Genomic DNA, 22,416 nt, shown 5'->3' with positions numbered 1-22,416 from the left:
TATGAAGTCTGTAAGTTCAAATAGGTACTCAAATCTTGTGTTTTGCCAGAAACAAGCTCCATGATGTGTCAGTCAAAGTTAATAACATTCAGATGCTATTGAGAATAAATAACAATTAAGCAAAAGGCAGTACCTGATCTTGGATGATAAAATTTAAAGAAAATAGCTAGTGCTCAATTTGGCTGTTAGCCAATCAATGATATTCTGGATTGAAGTAAAGCCTATGACCGTGAAGGATAAAAATAAACAGACAGGTTTTGTGTTCTATCCAGGATGTTCTATGGGTAAACTCATAATATTTTTATTTCAGGAAAGTTGCCAAAAGTCACCAATATCTTGAGTATGTGTATAAGTTCACGCAAATCACCATTCCTGGCAAAGGATAAAGCTGCAGCAGTAGTTTAATTAAGCAACTGATGGTATCTGTATGAGCCAAAGAAAGCATAGCTGTGAAAAGAAGCTCCTTTCAACACGCTCAGTATTTGATATTCCTTCTCTGTAACCAATGCCAAATGGCAAATGTATTAAGATTCTCAGTCAGGTAATCGTGGCAGTTTTGCACCATCTTGGCTTTTAGCTTTTGTAGATCTTGACATTTTATTATTATTGTAATGATTTCCAGCTACAATCTGTCTTTTCATTTCATATTAAACATTTCAAAATTGTTTTGTTGAAGCAGATATTTAATTTGTACAATTTTGAAATGTCTTGAAGATTACATATCGGAAGCCATATATTCAGGTAAAAAAGTATTAAATAGCAAGTTAAAAAAAGGAGGAAACTCTTCAGCTCTACTCTTTAAATCTGCCTGCTGGAGTACAGCATGTATTTCTAGGATTTAGATTCTATCTTTGTAATAGATTCTTCACCAGCATAAAATTAGGCCACATACATTGTAGATTAGTCTGGTGCTTAGGACATCTTAGTCTTATCCTATACAGTTGTTCAGTACTCTGTGAGGGATATAATATGTTTCTGAAGGAAGGGAAAGAAACATGTGAACCGAAATTTAGTGCTTTCCAAATCAGTTATGAAGTGTTAGGCTATAAAAATATTCTTTATGCTCCATGCAAAGGCTTGATCACTTCCTAAAAATTATTACTTAACTACAGTTTAATCTTTTAAACTTCTTCTAAATAATAGCAAAGGTGAATTTTTCTTTGGCTTTTGTTTGCTGATTATCACTCTTGCATTTAAAACTCACTACACTGGTTAATGTGGAACAAATTGCCTTAACTGTTTCAATTAAAAGTTATGGATTTGTCTCATCCTGACCCATGTACTTCTTCTGAAGTCATGCCTGTAAAACTAACAAAAGAGGGGAGTTGTTCTTCAGAAGAGAAGCAAATGTCAGCTGTAGCTGAGGGATCCCTGACGAAATCACATGGACTTTTGTGGGGTCAGCTTTCCATTTACAAACTTCTTTTATTTTTCTAACATCCTGCTGACAAGCATTGGTTTATTTCTCAAATCACTTTCTATGCAATGTCATTCAAAGCCTCATTGAGGTTGTAGATCATTTTAGCATGCAGATTTAGCTAACTTATCTTCCTTTGACTGAATCCTTCTCTTCAGCCTTAAATCATATACTCATGTGATAGTTTTGATCCAGGCCTTCCTTAGTAAGTAGCTGTAACTAAGGAAATGCCCACTTCCCAAGTATTTTACACTGTTTTTTCATGTAACAAGGGAGTATAACTAAGAGAGACAGAAGAAGAGTAACAGCTAGTTACTAAGGAAGGCCTGGATTAAAACTATCACATTCTCTACTCTTTATTCTACACTATTTTTTTATGTAACACTTATATTTTGTGTTCATTTATATTTTGTGCATATATACATATATATAGTTTTTATGTAGTTCTTTGAGGTAAATGTCTTGTCAACTCAGGAAAAAATTAGTTGTACTGACTGTCATATGTTGTTTAAATAGTCATTATAACATGTTTAGACGCCAGAGTTAACAAAGTCTAATCCTCCTTGCACCCCAAGTCCTACTCTCCAAATAGCCTAAAGTCTGCCACTTCTATCACTGCATCCATGGTCACCCTGTGAGTGGGACAGTGCAACACAAATTGCAGCACATTTTATCTATTTCTGCCCTCATTAATGAAATAATTAAAAATATATTAAAAAGCAAGGGAAATCTGCAGTATAGAAATATATCTGGGCATTACCATACAGGCATAATTGAAGTGAGATACAAGTATGATCCCTTTTTCAATGAAATGGTGTAAAAAACAGTGATGGTTGTGCAGAGTTTAATCTGACAAAGGAGGGTAGAGTCTCAATCTGAAGGGGTAACATAATGGAAATACCAGATTAATTAATCCGCTTAACACATCTCATCAAGGATTTTGTCTCATGTTGTCATGAACTTGCTATAATTAAAGCTAACTTAAGAAACAGATGAAACAGGCTGCATTAAATAATGTAGTAGATATTGTAATAAGGACTATTCCCTCTTGAATCAATGTCCACCACATTACTATTCTTCTAAATGTTATCAGATTGTACCTCCCCTCCCACCACATTGCTATTCTTCTAAATGTTATCAGATTGTACCTCCCCTCCCTCTGTGCTCCATTAGTCCTGCAGACACTTCCCAAATGCATCATGGTATTGGTGATGATCAGGACTCATGGAGTGATGATTGGATTTGTCCCAGACAAATGCAAACAGCAGTTACTTATAAAATAATGTTAACTTTTTCATAGTTGGACTTCACTGAATAGTAAATGGCCAATTCACAGTCCATTTGAAAATTGATCTGAGCATTTTGACTGACCTCTATTATATGTTCCAATCAGGTTTCTCATTCCTATATTTTGGTGTAATCTCCACATGAATTTTTCTGGTAAATACCAATGTTTTCTCTTCTATGCTGATCAAGAAAATTAGCTGAAATTCCTTTCAGTGGAAGAGGACACAAAGCTGGCTTCCTATTCCATTAAAGTAAAACTTTTTTTAAAATTTGTTTTGTTAATTGCACACCAAGGATGGAGCTTTTTAGAAAGTTGTATTTTATGAAGAAAGAGAGACAAGTGCTGCAAACCAGTGCAGTGTATTGTTTAGTGTCTGTAGCTAGAGACAAGAGCAAAGGTCAGATCCCTGCTGCTGTTGAGTTGTGTACTTCAGTCTCAGTCTCCCAAGTGGGAGGCAGGGAGCAGAGGAAAGAAAGAGTAGGAATGGGAAAAGGAAACAGAAACTCTAGATGGCTGAAGAAATTTTCACTGAACTAATATGTTCCCTCAACAATTGCTTGCTTTTGCATTTCTCTGGATTTTCTCTGCCCCACTCCATCTCAGGGGGTTGCTGATCTTCCATGCAGAGGTGAGGACAAGGGCAAGGAGTAAGTAGGGGAAGTGTGGGGTAGGGCAGGGAGAAGCCACAGTGAATGGCATCAGGGCAAGGACAGGACTGTATGGATGTGTTTGTCAGTAGAGATTTACCAAAATCAAACTATCTTTTCTTGAAAGTTAAGTAGAAGGAAGAATAACTGAGTTACCAAGCAAACTGAGAACTCGGATACAACAGCTGATGTATTTAGCATCATGTTCGTTATGTGTCTTGATAAAATATGTAAAATTTCTGCATTTAAGCTGAAGACCTAGAGGCCTTTTTTAATACTCTCCTCTTCTACTGCATTGTGCCGGTTTAAAGGTAAAGCAGCAGGAGAAAACAAACCCACCACAGAGATTATGTCAGAGTTCCAATTTAATAAAAATATTACAATAAATGCAATAGCAGAAAGAGAAAATGGTTTTAATCCACAAAACCCAGGAGTGTAACCCAGCACCCTGGGATACAAACACAACAGGGTTTGTTAGGCCCTGTGCTGAGACCCACGTGGTTCCCCCGAGTTCAAAGTAAAGGAGGTAAAAACACCTGTGGAGTGGTGGTCGCAGTCCTGTCAAGGTTCTGGTCCTCCTCTCGATCTGACGAGTGGTTCCCCAAGTCCCCAAACCCTCAAGATCATATCCCCTCAAGTCCAGATGAGACTGCCCAGTATCTCCCTCAGGGTGGGGAATTACACAGTATGTGATCTCACCTTGTGAGTCATAGGGTATTTGGAATCGTTGATGGCCCATTAGCAGACACACACCCTCAGGCTGGATGAGAAGGTGCTAATGACTTCCTGGAGGGGAGTTATCACAGCTCTTATTTCACAGGCTTCTTTAACACTCAGCTTACACCCTGAGGGGTTGGGTGTTCCCTGGGCAGCTGCTGCAAATGGTCCATTGTTAACAGATCTTGGGAATGGCACAGAGGGTTTAAAACATACAGCTTTGGCACACTCACACAGTAATAAACTGGTCCCAGCTGGCTGAACTAGGACATGCATGAAGCAAATAAGCAAAGCTATGAATGAAATTAAGGCAATTTTCATTTCTTCATTGTTTCAGATGATGGAAAACTGTCCTTTGATGAATTTCAAGCTTTCTTTGCTGGTGGAGTCCTGAGTGGAGAAGAAGTGCATGAACTTTTTCACTCCATTGATACACACAATACTGAGTAAGTGCCCCCTTCTTACAATTCCGGTGCCACTCTCTGTACCTGAGAATGGAAAAAAAGATGTCAGGCTGAATTTAGGAAACAAGTCTAAGTAGAGAGCTGCTAGAGGGAAGCTTGGCTATGTTATATGGATCTAAACTGTACAAGTGAAGGGTTTTGAAACCTTTTTGATATATTTGTATGTATGTTCCGATAAATGTGATTTGGGCAGCTGAGAACACAGAGTGGAAATTAGATGCCTTCTGTATTCTCCACTCCACAGGCTATGGCCTTCTTCAGGTTTAAATATGAATTCTCCATTCTTCGTCCCACAGATTCATTACATGAGATGAAGACTAGAAGCAGATGTTGAAAAGAAAATAAATGGAGCAATCATATACAGTAAAGAGCTGAAAAAGCCATCCTGTTTGGTGGTGAGGTACTGGTGTTGGTGCTGTCCCTTGTGCTGTCTGGATATCCCCATTCCAGCTGGGTTGAACAAGACCACAGGGAAATTAGCTGTTGGAAACTTTATGAAGTTCAACAAGGTGAACTGCAAAGTCCTGCTCAACAACCCCATGTTTTTGTGGCAAATGGAATCAAATTAAATTTAGTTACATAGTAGAATTCACAAGATTCTAGAGTTTGTGCCGACAGTGTCCTGAAGTAAGCAGAAGGAATGCTACTCAGTCTGTTGGACTTCTAGGGAATGAAAAATACTATAGACTTTATAAAGTAAGGGATGGGGTGAAGTAGACGGGGAGGTGGTGAAGTCACCATCCCTGGAGGTATTTAGGGGATTTGGCAGTGCTAGGTTAACAGTTGGACTTCATGGTCTTAGAGGTCTTTTCTAACCTAAACAATTATATGATTCTATAGTTCTGTGCCCTAGTATATGCTGGGGCCCACCCAACTGGAAAGCATCTTGGCAGAAAAGGACACTGGATGAACATCAAGTTGAACATGAACTAACAATGTGCCCTTGTGGCCAAGGGGAATGGTATGAATAACACAGTCAAAAACTCACTTCAGGGTCAGACTCATTTGTACAGCTTTGGACTTCCTCATAAGTACAACATATCTGCATAAGTGGTTTTATTTTACTGTAATTCCATTTACCTACATTTGTCAGGAAGCATCCTGATACGGGCAGAAATCCTTGATGGCTAAGTAAAATTTCTAAGAAAGAAGATATATGTTCTACATCTATTTTTTTCTTTCTGTCTGTAAAGTTTTTTAAATTGTTACAATATTTTCTTGTTATAATTATTTTTACACCATTTTATCTTTAACAGAAAATATATGGATCTGAAAAGTACGAAAAGTGAGAATAACATGTTTTTCCTCCTGGTAGACAGGCACACCTGAAGACTAGGTATGACTATCGAATGCTAGAGTTATTAGCTGAGAACAGTCAATGGAACTGTCACACCAACCATCTGAGAGAGAGATCATTCTCACTGTCCAGAAAAGGTCTGGCAAAAAGTTGGGCACAAAAGCCACAGAATACATACTGTGAAGGGTCGTATTTTCATGTATTTCGGGGAATTGAATGGGTGGAAGACTTAAGACAACCTACTAAATTACCTATTCCAACCAGAAGAAAGGGTGTTCTCATTTGATGGGTTAACATATGTTACATAGTAGGACCTAAATGTAGATAAGAAAACATAGTTGAATCCTAGTTTTAAAGCAGCAACAAGAAGCTGTATGAGTATATTTGTCCATGAAGTATTTAACTGATAAAAGGCTTTAGCTGACTTTGCAGCTGAGAAGTATTCTGTGAGGCTTGATCTTTAACAGAAGCAAATACATTTTAATGGCATTCCCTTAGTGCCTTCAAAAGCTTTTGAAAATCCTGTCAGCAGGGAGGCAGCAAGATGGCACATGGAAAGTATCAGGTGGATATAGCAAAGAGAGATGGCTTGGACAGTATAATTTCCTTTTTAGTACAGCTTTCCAGAAAAAAATCATATGAAGCAGATATAATAAGGAGGCAAAAACTTTATTCACTGGCATTTACTGAAAAGGGTAGGTTATGTAAAATGTCTCAAATTAACAATCTGGCTAATAAAAGTAGCAAAATATTCATTGAACCTTGGGAGGTGTCATAATGCAAGCATTTGGAGAATAATCATTTATATTTCAACAATACCAAACCCACCTATTTTTCCATGTTTTCACTTGCAAATTATCCAAGGGAATGAAATGAAAATCCTGGTGTATGCTGTTAAATCCCAAGTAGTTTATGGCTTATTTTTAGTAGGGGAGGGTGAAGAATTCTACTCAGTTGTTAGCTAGTAGGAGAAGCTTTGCACAGATTATTTTGTCTCTCTTATCCAATTAAAATACAGCCTCTATCGAACTCTGGGCAAGTAATTTATCATCCCTCTGTTTCACTTCACTATTTACACAGTGAAGACTGTAGTTCCCTATCCCAGAAATATTTTGTAAGCATTGAGATTATGCAGTGATTTATACTACACATAAAAGCCTAGGACAGATGGCATGGGAAGCGTGTCATGTCTCGGCAACACATTGGGCCCTCAGTTCCCCTTGGAAGGGAGTCACCAACTACAATCACCCTTTTTTCCTATAGCTGTGGTTGTAATCTGTCTTGTAGACATGGTGCAACCAGGAGGCACTCCAGACAGATCATCTTGACTGTCCTCTATCTGACTTTCTGAGTCCAGGGCCTTATATCTGTTCTTTAAGGGCCCTCAGGGAGGTGATGGAAGTTGAGAGAGGGTTCTTTTACCTCTCTGATCAGGGACCTTTTTCCATTTCCCCCATACATTTGGTTGGCTCCATTTGCCCTATGGCAGGAGGTGCAGGGCTTTGCCATCTCCTGCTGGACCTTCTTAGGGGTCGAAAGGGTTTGACTCCCTCAGGCTGTGGAGGCAAGTGGGCCGCGGGACCACCATGGTTAAACCAAAGCCTCTGTTGTTGAAGTTGTTGAAGTTAGCTGGTGCAGAAAAGGACACGTTTACTATGAAGGAGGAAATATTCTATCTTGAGCAATATATTATGTCTAAACAATTATATGATGAAAAACAGCAGCATATTGTACACTGTGCAAATGATCTCCTGGGGATTTATTTGGAGTAACAAGTGTTTCTGTAAAAGAACACAGGAGACTGCATTCAATGAAATCTGATGGCAATCAAGCAACAAGACTCTACACTTGGTGACACACCTGAGGATGATGCAAGATCTCAGCTTGAAGAAGAAAATGTTCTTAAGGAATCTATACAAGAGTTAGAAGAGAAACCAACTTCCTCAAATGTCACTTCCTGACCAACTCCCTCTTCTAGGAGGACACACAGTGAATCTGAAGAAGATTCTTCAGATAATCTTCATAGTGACAGAAGAAAGCGACACAAGTCAGACAGCATTTTGTTGACATTTGATGAAGTCTCTCATGGTGTGTAGTCAGTAGTCTGTGCTGTGAAAGAAGCAATGTAAGTGATTCAACAGAACCTCTTTCCATTCCTGATCTTGCTGCTAGTTCATTAAGTGAAAACGGTGACTGGTTTGACTGCAGCTCTGTTTCAGACCAGTTCAGAGTAGAGTTTGAATTTATTTATTCAGAAGATTATAGCCATAATGAAGGACAGGAGTTCACAGATGAAGATGGTGAGGTTTATCAGCTGACTATTTACCAGGATGAAGATAGTGATGCTGATTCATTTGATGAAGATCCAGACATTTCTCTAGCTGACCATTGGAAGTGTCCTGAATGTAGCAAAATGAATCCTCTGCTTTCACGATGTTGCCACAGATGCTGGGCCCCATGCAAGGATGGCTTCCAGATGAAAAGCATGAGAAATTGGAAAAGAGCAAATCAGAAGGATCCTTCCCTGCAGAATCTAAAGAAGGTTTGTATGTTCCTGACTGTCCTAGTTCAGCAGGAGGGACCAGTTAACACTGTGTAGGGGTGATCAAAGCTGTGTATTCTACCCCCTCTATTCATTCCCCAAGGACAATGGACCGTTAGCAGCAGCTGCCCAGGAAGCCATTAGCACCTTCACACACAGCCGTGGCTGCTAATGGGCCATCAACAGTTCAACAATACCCCCTGGTTCCCAGAGTTAATCGCCCATTGTGTGAGTCCCCACCCAGGGGGAGGGACTAGGTGCTCCCTGGGGGTACAAAAGTGGTGGGTAAGAAGACCTTGGAGACTTCTCATCGGATCCAGATGAGCAGCAGGACCTTGGCAGGAGGAGATCACTACTCTTGGCCAGACTATAGCAATCACCTGCACCAACAGGTTTTTTCACTTCCTTTTGCTTTGGACTTGGGGGAATCACACGGGGTCTCAGCATAAGGGCAAACAAACCCCCTTGGGTTTGTGCCCCAGGACACTGGGTTATACTGCTGGGTTTTGTGAGTTGAAAGCAATTTCCCTTTGTGTCAGTGTATTTATTGTAATATTATTATTAAATTTCAGCTCTGACTTATAATCTCTCTTGTGGTGAGGTCATTTCCCCTGAAACCAGCTCACTGACTGCAAGAAAGCAAAAAATGATTGCAGATAAAGAACCAGCCAAGGATGAGAATGAAGAGAAAGTAGTACAAATTTCTGAGTCCCAGGAAAGTGAGGATTATTCTCAGCCGTTAACATCAAGCAGCATGTTTTGTAGCAGCCAGGAGGACTATAAGGAACCTGAGAAGAGAGAAATGTATGACAAAGAGGAAAATGCGGAATCCAGTTTGCTTGTTGCCAGCATAAAGCCCTGTGTCATATGTCAGAGCAGACCTAGAAATGGCTGCATAGTACATGGCAAAATGGGACACCTCATGTCATGTTTTACATGTGCAAAAAAGCTGAAGAAGAGAAACAAACCCTGCCTGGTGTGCAGGCAGCCCATAGAAATGGTTGTATTAACTTATTTTAGTTAGGTGGATGTTGACTGGAAAGCTGCAAGAGAAAATATTTTTGTATGCTTATTGGAAAATTAGTATTTTATGTCTCTTTACATTCAGTATGAAAAATAATTGCTGACATAAATGCACTGGAGTTGTTAAGAGGTTAGCACAATAGTCATAAGTCAACCTCGAGATTTTCAGTCTCTCTTGGGAGAAATAACCAACCCCTGTAAATCACTTGGCCTGTTCAAATGCAGATAAGGTCACCTTCAATTAATAAAAGTTGTATGAAAAGCTCATTTACTTTATCAATTAAAAGTGTTCAGAAGTTTCTATAGCCCTGAGTAGGCAAGTTTGTGATAACCCAGGATCCTGCAATTTCTCTGTTTCTCTCCTTTGTGAAATAAAAGCCAGATGTATGGAAGTTAGCAGTGGTGAAAGTGATTTTAAGATAGCACTGTGACATCATTTCATTTAAAGGTCAATTAAAAAAATCACATTAAAAAAGATAAGTGAAAAAACCCTAAGTGCAATCAGCCATTCAATATTCACCCCTCAGCAAGATTCAAAGAGGACATTCATGCTTTTAAGTTTCTTTAATAATCAGTTGCTTCTCCTCCTTGGAAGCAAGTCAATAGGCTAACTTTCAGTAATGGGCTGTAGGTCAATTTTTTTTTCTTCTGGCTATTAAGACCTCAGAGATAAAGTCACTTCAAAGTTTGATGAAGATGAAAACTGTTTCAAGTGAACAGGTTTGAATTGTATAGAGTACTTACCTGAATTTATGTATTTATATAATGGCATGGGAATGTGGCAATAGAGCTATATTTTTCACATCACTAATTTTTCTGAATCTAGAAATGGTGAAATGGTTTTCATGACCAGAAAGTCTTAGCAATTACGTGTGCTGATGGTGTATGTGTGGTTTTATTCTCCTACTGTACTGGGCCTGCCATGGAACACTATTGCACAGCAAGAATTGCAAATGGGAGAAGGTTATTGGGGTTTTCCTCATTTAGCTCTCTGAGTCCTGCTGTACAGTATGACAGCCACAGAAGAGGAGTATAGGCAGAAAGGTGAATAAAAACCCCCAGCGTTTCTGGTGTTTAGGTGGATTTCTGCCAGAACTGGGACCAACTGTGTAAGGCCTGAGGAGCAGTGACCCTGCACCAGGATGCACAAAGTCTGGGCAAGGAACTTCAGTGTGGGTTGTTATTGGGTAGGAAGGAGTCAGTGGGAATGTGGTCAGGAAGAGAGGCTGTACCTGCCACCAGCTTCAGACAAGCCTCCCTAAGGCAGCAGAGAAGGCCAGCAAGGGCCAGGCACTCATCTGGTGCAGTCCAGGCAGGGGGGTTTCATATCCCTTTCAGGCTAGTCTTTGAGTCCTACTATTTCCCAATCCAAGAAAAAAGTTATTACTAAGCTCAATAACCTTCTATTATCTTTCCAGTAATCTTGACACGGAAGAACTCTGTGGTAAATTCCTTTTTGGGAAAAATCATAATCTGTGCCTGCAGCAGCCCTGTGCAAATAAACATAACATAGGATCATTTTTTTTATGTTTAATCTTCATAGCTCAAACGGTAAATAATTTCCACCCAAAGAACTCCTGGGAAAATGCAGATGGCTTATAATCTTTTCAGACTCTGTCATCAACTGTGTACAGAAACTACTTTGAAAATATTTTTCCTAATCAGTACTCCACATTCTCCGAAATTCAAGATCTGTTCTGACATAAAGACCAATAGATAGATGACTTTTATCTTATTTCCCTGTCATGCATGATATTTTTTCTAGTTAGTTTCTCATTTTAACAACTATGAGTGCTTTAGGAATTTCGAAAAGGATTGTCATATTAGTACCCCACTGGAGGAAAATTCATTACTTTTCTCCTACTTGAGCCAGTGAGAACAGCATTTGATAAATTGCATCATCTTTCATCACAGTAAAACTCCTGCAAGGCCTAGAATTGGGCCCAACTACCTATTTCTGTACCCCCTTCTGGGCTGTGAATCATTGCTCCAACACCCTGTTTGTGCTTCAGCTGATCTTACAACACTTGATTTAGGAGTGCAGCTTCCAGTAGAAAACAATTCACAAAAGATTTTTGCAAGTCCTCGCACAAAAAGTCAGAAAAAACCCCCAATTTATACTTGTCAAAACCAGCCTTTTTCTGAGGGAGAGGTGGTAGCTTAATAAGTTTTCCAATGGACAACAATGTTAAAGACATTTAAAAGCCAAAAATACTACCAAGTTAAACACCAGCTCATTTACTGACCCAGAAGATAACACTACTGTTGTTTGTGCTTTAGTTTTAGCGAGGCCTCAAATTAGCAGGCTCACAGAATCTACGTAGATTAGGAGAGACAGGTTTCACCTGACTTATGCAACCAAAGAAATATTTCATACCAGATGGTGCAAACCTGAGATAGGTAGAAGGGGTTTCTTAGTTGCCATCATGTCTGCAGTAGAGGCAGGACATGCTGCTGCTGCCCTGCTGTCCCAGGCCTTGCTGCTGCTACTTTGCATTTTGTTTGAGTTGAGGGAAGTAGAAACATTTTATTGTTACTCTTTTCTCTCTTTCCCTTGCTGGGTGTCTTTTGGGATGCTTTATTAGATCTAGAGTGATGGAATCTGTTTTCAGTGGGAGGTAGAAAATCGTTATTTCTAGCTTGTGTGTGTATTATATTGTAGTTTTCTTTTAATTTTCTCTTTTCTGTATAAATGTATATAATTAGTTTGGGTTTAAATCTGTTCTGAGTTTCTGGTTTTTTTTCCTTTCTCCCTTTTCTCAGTGGGAAGGGGAGGGAGACTGACACTGTATTGAGCAGTTGACATTTTGCCAGCTCAACCCAAGAAAACTACCCATGACCAAGAACCCACTAAGGGGCACCTCGACCTGTGGCTTATAAATATATGACAAGAGACTCATCTGAAGTGAAAGAGCATCTGGCCAATATTGTATAAACCTGGCCAAGGAAGACAGGTGGTTTTGTTCCACAAGGGATTTTCTGCTGTTGATGTTGCACTGGAGGCTTACAGACTTGCTGGCCTGAGGGTGGTGTCAATTCAGCACTGACTGTGTTCACTGTCTGTTTTGATTAAATATGAGCTGCTTCAGCTGCCTTTTAAATCTCACATGTTGCCACTAGAGTGTTTCTCATCTATGACTCTTGTACTGAATTTACTCAATACATGCTTAAACTTGTGATTATACAGCTCTTTCTGAGTAATCTCAGTTCACCTCAGAAATGAAGCTAAAAGTTCAGGGTACTAATTCACAATATGTTTTCATTCTAAATCATTTCATTCGACTTCTCAGCAATACCAGGTTATGTTGCTGTGTTCCTGGTAGCTTATACTTTCATGAGTCTCCTGAGAAGCTCATACTGACATCTTAAAAGCCTCAGAGTATTACTATTCATTATTTCAAAAAGCCCTTGCCTAATCTTGTTTTTCCTGTCTGCCATTTAGATGTTGCTTTTTGTGCTTTTCCAGGTGATTTGATGTCTGCAATCTTGTCTACCACAGTCTCTAGCTTTAACATTTTTTTTCTTTCATTTTCACACTTTTTCTTCCTTTGCCTCCCTCTATTGTATTTCACCACATCCACCAAATGGGGACTCGGGTAATGATATCCCAGGTTTGCTTCCTCTTCTTGCTGTAATCCTTCTGATTGAGTTATGCCCCCTGATTTTACATCTGCTCTTTCTGTTTAAATGTCCTTTGCTTTGAGCAGCTACACAGGGATATCCTGCAATTTGTTATCTTTGTGATATAAGGTATCCTGCATGCATCGTATTTGTTGAAAATATAATCACAGTACCTGGGACTAGAAGTTTATCTGGCCAACTCATGGTCTTGTAATTTCTCAGATAAAACAACTGGTCTCAACCAACCCCAGCTCACAACAGCCCCCACTTGATCTTACCTCATCTAAGGGCTTTACCAAAATTATTCATTTTTGTATCAATATAATCAAATTTAGTACATATGTATGAAAAGTTCATCTCCTGCTAGTAAGTGCAAAGTAGACTATTAGACTGAAAATCTATTTTACAAAAAAATGTAGATATTTTGAAAATAAGTTTGTTTCAGCTGTCAAATTGATACTTTAAATTTTTTGTCAATTTGGGAACTCAATTATTGAAAGAAAATTTTTTGAAATACTGATTTTGGTATTTTAAGTACTCAAGGAATGATTTTGCAGAGAAATAATAGAAAATTGGAAAACAATATTATCCTTTTTATTGTATATCTTGTTCATTTTATATTTAGATGTTTAATAATACCATAACTGAATTCAGACTTGGTAAAATTGATATTTAATGAAATATTGATTTTTCTTCTTTTAGATTATTTTTCCAAGCACTTAGGAGAGTATGAAAATGTTCTATCTGTCTTGGAAGACTTAAACATAACCATTCTGAAGGCAATGGGCAAAACAAAGAAAGTAAGTAAAAATATGTGTTTGTAGCAAAAGTACAGTAGGAAAAGATTTGTCAAAATGGTTTTATATAACTCTGTAAAGTTCTGTCTGCAAAGTATTATGGTTTGGATATAATCAAATTTGTCTGTGTGAATGGTCTGAAGAATGATCTTTGTGTTGTTGTACCAAGAGAGCGTTCTATGTCCCATGCCAAATGTGGATAGGTATCAGCACCAATATTAGAAGTAGACGAAATTTGAAAAAATAACATGGTATGTTGAGTAAAACCTCCTGACCAAGAACAATATTTCATTTCCATTTCAGACATTTTGAACAAAAGCAGAACTCACAAAACCTGCCAAGAGGAGCTGTTAGGGCTGTTGCCCACCAGCACAGCAAGGGGACTCTCACCCTGGGGGAAGGAGATGTTTCTCAGGGGGAAAAGCTCAGTTTCTCAATTTGTACATCTGACAGGCACTGCAGCCCTGCTTCAGGGCATGCCAGGCAGCTGACCCACTCCATTCATTACAGTCATACCTGCTCCTGTGTTCCGACCTGGTCATTCATACCAAACCCCAGCTGTATGTCTGACCAAAAGTGCATCAAGACATTGGGTAATACACTCCTGTTGCTGTCTGAATAGTTAAATATTCTTTTCAAGATGGATCAGCTTCAAACAGTGAGGGAAAGCACAAGCCAGGGGAAGAAGTGAACCTAGATCCTCCAAACACAGCCACAGACCCACCCCACAAGACTATTCACTGGCAGGCTAGTCATCAAGAAGAGAAATTTTGGCAAAAATTATTGAGTGAGATCCCATGGCATCAAAAAACCCTGGGGGTTTTTTTCAGTCAATCAGTGGAAAGAAAGCTGTGCTCCTTTAGTCAAGCTGTTACCTTAGGTATTCGTGTGTTTGCAGGAGTGAAGTACTCATACATTTTACATGAATTGTCAAAATAAAAACCTGAAAGTGTAGCTTACTTATTTAGAGCTTGAACCAGTAAGCTGAATGTCTCTCCATTCACGCTGTGCATGTGCCACTCCTAATGAAGTGAATGTGTGCTGACTCACTGTCTTGTTGAGCTGGACACTGAAAAGCAATAGATTCGTTCATTTTAGCTATGCTTGAGTTAAAAAAATGCCATGTGTATAAGCTACTGCTGCTAAAGGGCAGGATATGTCTCTCATAACTAGTGGAAGTAAATAAACCACAGCATTTAAGAATTACTGAAGAAGTTAATTACAAGTAGGAATGCCAGGAGGCTAATCAGATTGTAAGATGTATGCATTGACCTGACTAGAAAAATAGATAAGAAAGTCTGGAATATTGGTGTTTCATTTGTCTGTTGAAGAATCCATCTGGAATATAACCAAACAACAATTTCTTTGAATTTTGTTTTCCTATCTGAAGATTCAAGCCTAATGGGTTTTTTGTCTTTTAGGAATACTTCAGCTGACTGTTCATTAAGAAGTGGCAGAACTAGAGCAAGGCTAACACAGGAAAAACACTTTTAATTCCAGTTAGTAGAAACAATGGGTGAACACAATCAAAGAAAAAAATGTGTCTTTGAAAATTCTAAAATAGAGCTTCCTGCCAGAGATATGCCCAGCCACTACAGTTTTGTATGGAAATTAAAATTTCAATGTAAAATTTGGATTATTCCCAAATATTATAGGAAGTCAGTTCTCAGGAAACAGATGGGTTGTGTGTCCTGAATACCTGACAAATGATTGGAGTGCAGATATTAAAATTTCCATCTTAAATAGTTCTAGCTTTTACTGGAATTTGTGGTCTAAACTCTGGACTGCATCCATCTAGCATCAGAGCTGGAGGTGCAGTAATAGCGTATTGAGATAGTATGGATAAATGATGTTCACCAGTGACACACAAGATACGAGGTAGCTCCTAGCTTGAGCTGACTCAGCAGCTCAAACAGGCAGGTGCTTAGAAATGGCTGATCTGGTTTTGAATGGCCTTTGGCATGGATCGAGAGCAAGGCTTGGCTTTCCTCTCCTAGTGCCAGTATGAAACTTTGTCACTGTTCTGCCACTGCAGCCACTGAGTAGTAAGAGCATTTATTATTATCTTCTAAGTTATGACCTAGTTGGAATATTCATATATAGGAAAAAAGTCTGGAATTGAAGACCTGCACTTTGAGAGCTACCACAACATGATGTATCTATAGTGGCTGAGTCAGTTTCCAATGACCAGGAACAAATTTCCAAGGACTAAATTGTCCTATTAAAAAATAAAATTAAAAGCTGCTGAGAATTAATCTGAACTCCACTCTGCAAAGCAGGGGGCTGATTACAGATCCAGTGTGCAGGGTTGTCATGAGCTTTCCATCCCTTCTGACTTTCTGGGGATTGGAGAAAGCTCCACCTATCCGTCCCAGCTAAACTTTCCCACAGCATGTGCTGCTTCAGCCAGGAAGCTCATTCAGTCTTAAATATTTAGTGGGGAAAGGAGCAACTTGGTACTTCATTCATTTTATTTATCCAGTTCAGATCCAGATAAAAAATCACCACTCAGTCCTTCCTATAGAAAATCCCTGCTTTCCTACCAATTCAAGTTGCCCGGACTCAGTAAATACTTTGCATAAGATGCAGCTGCAGAATTGGATCCCTGGAAAAATTCTTCAGCTTCAGTTTCCAAGGAAACCCTGGAGAAAGATGTGACTGTCTTCAAAGAACAGCATAGATTGGCATGTCTGAAAAATCTAAAAATCAGTCTAATCATGGGGTCCTTCAGGAATAGCCTAGTTCAGCATGGGTCCACTGTGGGGTCACAAGTCCTGCTAGCAAACCTGCTCCAGCGTGGGCTTCCCATGGGGGTCACACCCTCCTTTGGGGATCTACCTGCTCTGGCATGGGGTCCTCCACAGGCTGCAGATGGATCTCTGCTCCACGTGAACTCCCAGGGGCTCCAGTGGCACAGCTACCTCACCTTGGTCCTCATCAGGGGCTGCAGGGGAACTTCAGGTCTGGCACCTGGAGCACTTCCTCCCACTCCTTGACTATGGTGTCTGCAGAGTTCTTACTCTCCCACAATCTCACTCCTCTCTTCTCTAACTTCAGTTTGCTTCTTAGCAGTAACTTTTCCTCCCTTGTATCTGTTATTCCAGAGGTGCTGATACCACCACTGGTGGGCTCGGCCTTTTCCAATGGCAGGTCCATCTTGGACCCAACTGGCATTGGGTCTGTTGAACATGGGGGAATCTTCTGGCAGCTCCTCAGAAAAGCCATCCCCTGTAGGTGTCCACCCCTCCCCCCCAAACCCAAACCATGTCACACAAGCTCGACACAACATACCACCAAGAGCAACTGGAATTTGGCTTGGTTATGGACTCCTGGATTAAAATCAAGATCAAATTTTCCCCATCACTCCAACTGATTTCCATGTGTTGATGTTTTCCCCCAGTAGGTTAGCAGATAACTGGCTCCTGCAAGGCAATTGCAGCATGATTTCTGTGTACTTCATTGCATTGCCCTCTGTAGTTTTGAAAAAGCTCAGCTTTTTTGAACTGAGCTTTTCTCCAATCTTCCAGTCCTCTGCTATCTGAAATTTGAGTCATTTGAGGGAGAAAATGTTCCAGTGTGTTAGTAGGATCAAGAAACTTTGAAACCAGACTTCCTTTCACCATTCTTGGGCCAGATCGCTTCAGCCTAACCAAGACAGGAAGCCCTTGGGACTGTAGGAACCATCCCTGCTCCATTACTTCATGAGAAGGTACTAAGCTAAAAGTGCAGAGAAATAGATACAGCTAGGAACATCCCTCAGCAGGGAAAAAAATGAGTTGCATTTGCAAGAACTATACTTTTAATACAAACACCATCTTACCAGATGTCCTTCTGTTTTGGTCTCCTTGTGTTTTATCCTTACACAAGGAATGGAAACACATGTCTGAGAGTTTTTAGAGGGATTTGTGCCCTATGATATTTGATTATTTCTCTCCTTAGAATGAAGAGTCTGCATGAGTTTCTTATACAGGAGTGGGGAGGACAGATTAAAAATTGGTGTCAGTTGTTTTTCTGGCACCTGCCAGCTTGATATTTTCCAGATCAAAGTACTATCTGGATAGTTCTGTTCACTGTCTTTCTTCTTCCTCTTATATACAGGAAGCATGAAAAACTAAACACTCAGCAAAACTTTACAAATGCATGGGAAGGTTTGTTTCTTTAAGCCTTTTTTCCCTGACATCTTTTATAAAGAGATCACAGAAGGATATTTAGTTAAAATATTTAATCTTATCTTTTTTATTACCCATATGAACATAACATTTTCAGTAAACTGCATTGCAATTACATTATGTAACTTAGAGTCACATATAAATAAAATTAAGAGAAACTTTGAAACCCCAGCACAGAAAATAAAATCTATCACTGAGTAACAAAGTAGACAGGTAAGAGTAGAAAAGTTTTTTAAGGTACTCAACATCTCCGTCCTATTGACTTGTGAATTTTGAAAATCAAAAACTTACAGACTAAATAACATATCTGCCTTAAGTTATCAAGCCATAAAATTATTGCTTTTGTTAGCTATTTGCTAAGAAGAAGTTTTGCTCTATATTTTGATTTCTAGCATTGCAATAGTTTATTGAAAATGCAACTTGCTGCTGGTGGTGAACTATTCTGTACTCACTAAACTAGCAAAAGCTCATTTGATCACCAAAAATATAATTTCTCTATGAAATAAAATTGACAATATAAAAGTATTCAGGGGTTTAAACAGTTATCTAAAAGTATTTTAGATCTGGAGTATTCAAGGATATGCAGGACATCTGCACAGGCCTGATAAATAGCCTGCAGGATCTCTAGAAGACTCAGAGGCAGGATGAGACCCGCTTCTGGGGTAGTAGCTGGAAACCAGGTGGGTCTTTGTAGGGCACCAGACTCCATTTTAGGTACTTGAACAGCTCTGAGGTCTCTGAAGGGTTTTTCCCAAAGGAACTTCTCACAGAGAAGGAGGTGATTATGCTTACCCAAATCTGACAGTGCCTTTTATGAGTCATAATGCTCGAGTGAAGTTCCCTTTTTTCACTGCCTGAAGGGCATACCCCTCTCTCCTGACTCCTGTCTTCCCCTGTCTTCCCCTATACCAACAGCACAGCATCATTTTCATCCCTGTGTGTCCCCACTGGTGCTGTCACTGGCACCTGCACAACAAAGGCTGGCAGCAGAGCCTTGTGGGGAAGCAGGGACCATTTCAGATGATTTTAAACTCATTGCTCCCGAGGGCAGTCTATACTGTAGAGTGGTAAAAGTCTAACAACAGCTGGCTGGTGGCCAAGTGACGGTGCCAGGAGGATTTCAGGATGGGACATGTTTCCTGCTCCATGATTTCAGTGACTGTTGCCTTGAGCCTCACCGAATGCTTTAGTTAGTCTGTCATGGAACTGCCAATGATCTTGAAATAGAGTACCAGCTCTGAACTTACTGGAGTAAAAAGTAGAATTCAGGCTTTTTGCACTGGCACAATGGTAAAGTGGTGGGAATTAGGAATCACTGCAAGTTACTGAACATGGTAGAGATGCTTCCTTGGGAGAGTGGCACTAACTGTTCATGCAGTTGTTTCTTTTTACTTGCAAGTGCAGTGTCTGTGTAGCTCATAGAGGCCTGTGAGCTGTCTCAGAAGAGACTTAAGACCACCATACTTGTAAAAGTGATCCAATCTCAAGAACCAAAAAGCTTCATATCTCAGGTGCTACTTAGATTATATTGGTTATATTTATTAGATCATGTATTTCCATTTCAAAAGGAAATAGTGCAAAACAAACAAAACCAACAAAACTGGCTTTTATAGTTAAGAGTGCTTATAAAAGGAAGTTTTGATCCAGTGAGTAAGAGTGTAGTTTGACCCAATATAACTTTATATCTGAAGTGCAAATCCAACAACTATAATGCAACAGCAACCTAGCCAATGGACCTTGTACAGCCAAAGGAAAACATTTACCTTTCTTCCATAGATGAAAACTAGAAGATGGTTTGGCTAGAAGAGTTAACTTACGCTTGTTCAAAGTGATGACTTCTGAGTACATGTTAGTCCTGTAAATACAGGTACAGTTCTTCTTTTGGAGACAAAAGCACTGCAGACTTCCATGGAAAGGAACGGCAAACGATGTAAGAAATGAGGAACAGAAAATTGCAAATTTTCTCTTTTTCAGACTCTGTAAAGTCTCACACCCTTTGCTTTGGAGAGAGTTTCTTCCCTCCTTGCAACTCTTTTATGCAAGACATGGAATTATCTGTATGTGATAGCCGGGGATCACACTCTGTGAACTACCAAACACCATTTGAGCAGCAGTAATCAAGACCGGTTTAATCAAGACTGTTTCATACCAAGTATATATATATGCAAAAAATTAAACATATTAAGTTTAGGATGGAAGTGGGGCAATCAAGTTCTTAAATAGCCTTTCGAGTCTTTTTGAAGCAAAAAAAACGCAACTGCTTTTTACATGTTTCTTACAAACAAATAGAAAAGGAAATGCCTTGTGTGCAATAGCAAGATGTTAGATTCAGTGACTGACACAGCATGTTTAATTATCTGCTTTATGAAATCATTCATTTTTCTGCTTTGCAAAGCTTTGCAAAGCAAAGTCAGTGTAGCTGTGTTAATACTTGAAAATTTCTTGAGTAGTCTAAAAATAGGAGCCCCACAAAGTAAGAGAGAAGATTTTAGGAGCTAAGAGAGTAATACAGGGACTTGCAATTTAGTTACTGATCGTGCATTTGTGGTAATTATGTAAATCACTGAGCTCTCGAGGGTTGATACTCATTATAAACCAGAGTACCTACATTTTTTTAATTGCATATTTGAGTAATAGTAACAGTAGCATTTATGTAAATTATATCGCAAAACAAATTAAGTGGAAAAAAGCTCAATAAGCATATGTTGACTATAGTGTTCCACAACTAGCATTCTGTTTGAGCAAAAATGAAGTTTCAAACTGCTTTTTTGTTTTCACAAAATCTGTTAAATTGACTGGCACTCATTTTTGCATATGATCAGAATTTTTAACGTTTTTCGCAGAATCTAGTCATGTTCTCTTTGAAATTGCATTTATTACACAGAATGAATGTAATGAAATAGCTGCTGCATCAGAATAACATAAGGCAGGTATTGCTCAGTTTCTTCTGATTTTTTTTTTTATTCATTTGTTCCTTTGAGTTTATCATTAATGTTTCAGGTCGATATCAATATAAAATCATAGAATCATAGAATCATTATGCTTTTGAATCATAAAAGCTGGGAAAGATCCATAGGTTCATCAGGTCCAGCCGTTAATGGGACACTGCCAGATCCACTACTAAACCATGTCCCTAAGTGCTACACCTAGATGTCTTTTTAAATACCTTCAGGGATGGTGACTCAACCACTTCCCTGGGAAGCCTGTTCTGATCAGTAACTGACTTGACTGTCTTTCAATTGAAGAGTGGAATGCTGGTGATAGACCTGAATATATTACTAGTTGCACCCTTCTACAAGGCAGAGAGGACCCTAGGAATAAACAACTATTTTTATCTAGGGGCATTATTAACTTATGTTTTATAATTTTATTTCATAGGGTTTTCTATCAAAAAAAAATTAAGATTGAATAGCAAGTAAAGTCAAACTAAGATAAATTCAAAGAGCTGAAAGCAATTAATTCTGAGCAGTCATGCAAGGACATTCCAGAGATTCAAGTCTTTCCTCTTCTCCTAGCTCTTCATCAGAGTAATGAAAACTCTTGGGAACTTCTTTGATCTTTTTTTGTGGAAATCTTATACCTACTGGGTCAGAAAGAGACAATGCTCACATTTTTGCTGGTAGCAGAGATGTGTTAAATAGTCAGAGGTTAAAGAGAAAACAAAACCAAAAAACTCCTTAATTAATTTAATATTCATACCTCTAAACATAAAAGTGTGTAGAAATTACTTCACAGCAGAAGAATAAACATTTAACCTAGCCATTCTCCTGTTGATACTTATCAAAGCCACCAACACTTTTATGTTTTCTATGAATCCTTGCAACTTTCTCCCTGGAGTAATGGTGCTACACATATTCTGCTACCTGCTAATATCAAACACAGCCAAAATAATTTCTTGTCTCTAAGACATCTGATGCACCTAATAGCAGTTAAACAGGAGTTACTTTTTATCTATGCATAAACTTTGTATTATTGCAGTAACAGTGTATTACTTCTTCAATAAGCCAAATAAAGGAGAGTAATAGACAGTCCTGATGGACATTATTGCAAATGTGTGTCATTATCACCTCTAATCAGTCATGGCTACCTGTTTTATTATGTCAGTACTGCAAGTGGTTGGTAGAGATTGTCACTCTTCCACTTCTCTAGGTAGCATTTAAAACCATAGTTTATGCCAGATGTAATACTTGGATAAATTTGTAAATCCTGTGCCACACTCAAAGTTGAATTCGATAATTTGGCGTGTTATGCCTTTGATCACTTTTATTATGAGGATGCATTTGTGTGAAGTCCACATGCTAAGCATCTCTGGATATGGCTTCTGGTGAAGTTATTTGATTCTGACTGTGTTCTGATTTATTCATACAGTCAGAAGAATTAGATCTTAGGGATTGAAATGAAAAAGGGTTGAATTCCTTTTCATCTTACTATGGT

General features: G+C 39.0%; 1 protein-coding gene and 1 pseudogene across 1 annotated transcript in view; both read left to right on the top strand.

The window, feature by feature from the left end:
* NECAB1 (N-terminal EF-hand calcium binding protein 1) overlaps window positions 1-22,416 on the top strand; it is a 55,097-nt gene that overhangs the window by 15,760 nt on the left and 16,921 nt on the right. Inside the window, 3 exon segments of the mRNA XM_071554246.1 lie at window positions 4,407-4,515; window positions 10,814-10,839; window positions 13,719-13,816. Coding sequence (XP_071410347.1) covers window positions 4,407-4,515; window positions 10,814-10,839; window positions 13,719-13,816 — 233 coding nt within the window.
* On the top strand, window positions 7,417-9,396 carry LOC139670915 (E3 ubiquitin-protein ligase Mdm2-like; annotated as a pseudogene).

Source organism: Pithys albifrons, chromosome 4 (assembly GCF_047495875.1).
Source record: "Pithys albifrons albifrons isolate INPA30051 chromosome 4, PitAlb_v1, whole genome shotgun sequence".
In the NCBI taxonomy this organism is placed as follows: domain Eukaryota; kingdom Metazoa; phylum Chordata; class Aves; order Passeriformes; family Thamnophilidae; genus Pithys; species Pithys albifrons.
The sequence above is the reverse complement of the archived record's forward strand: the minus strand, read 5'-3'. Positions and strand labels throughout refer to the sequence as shown.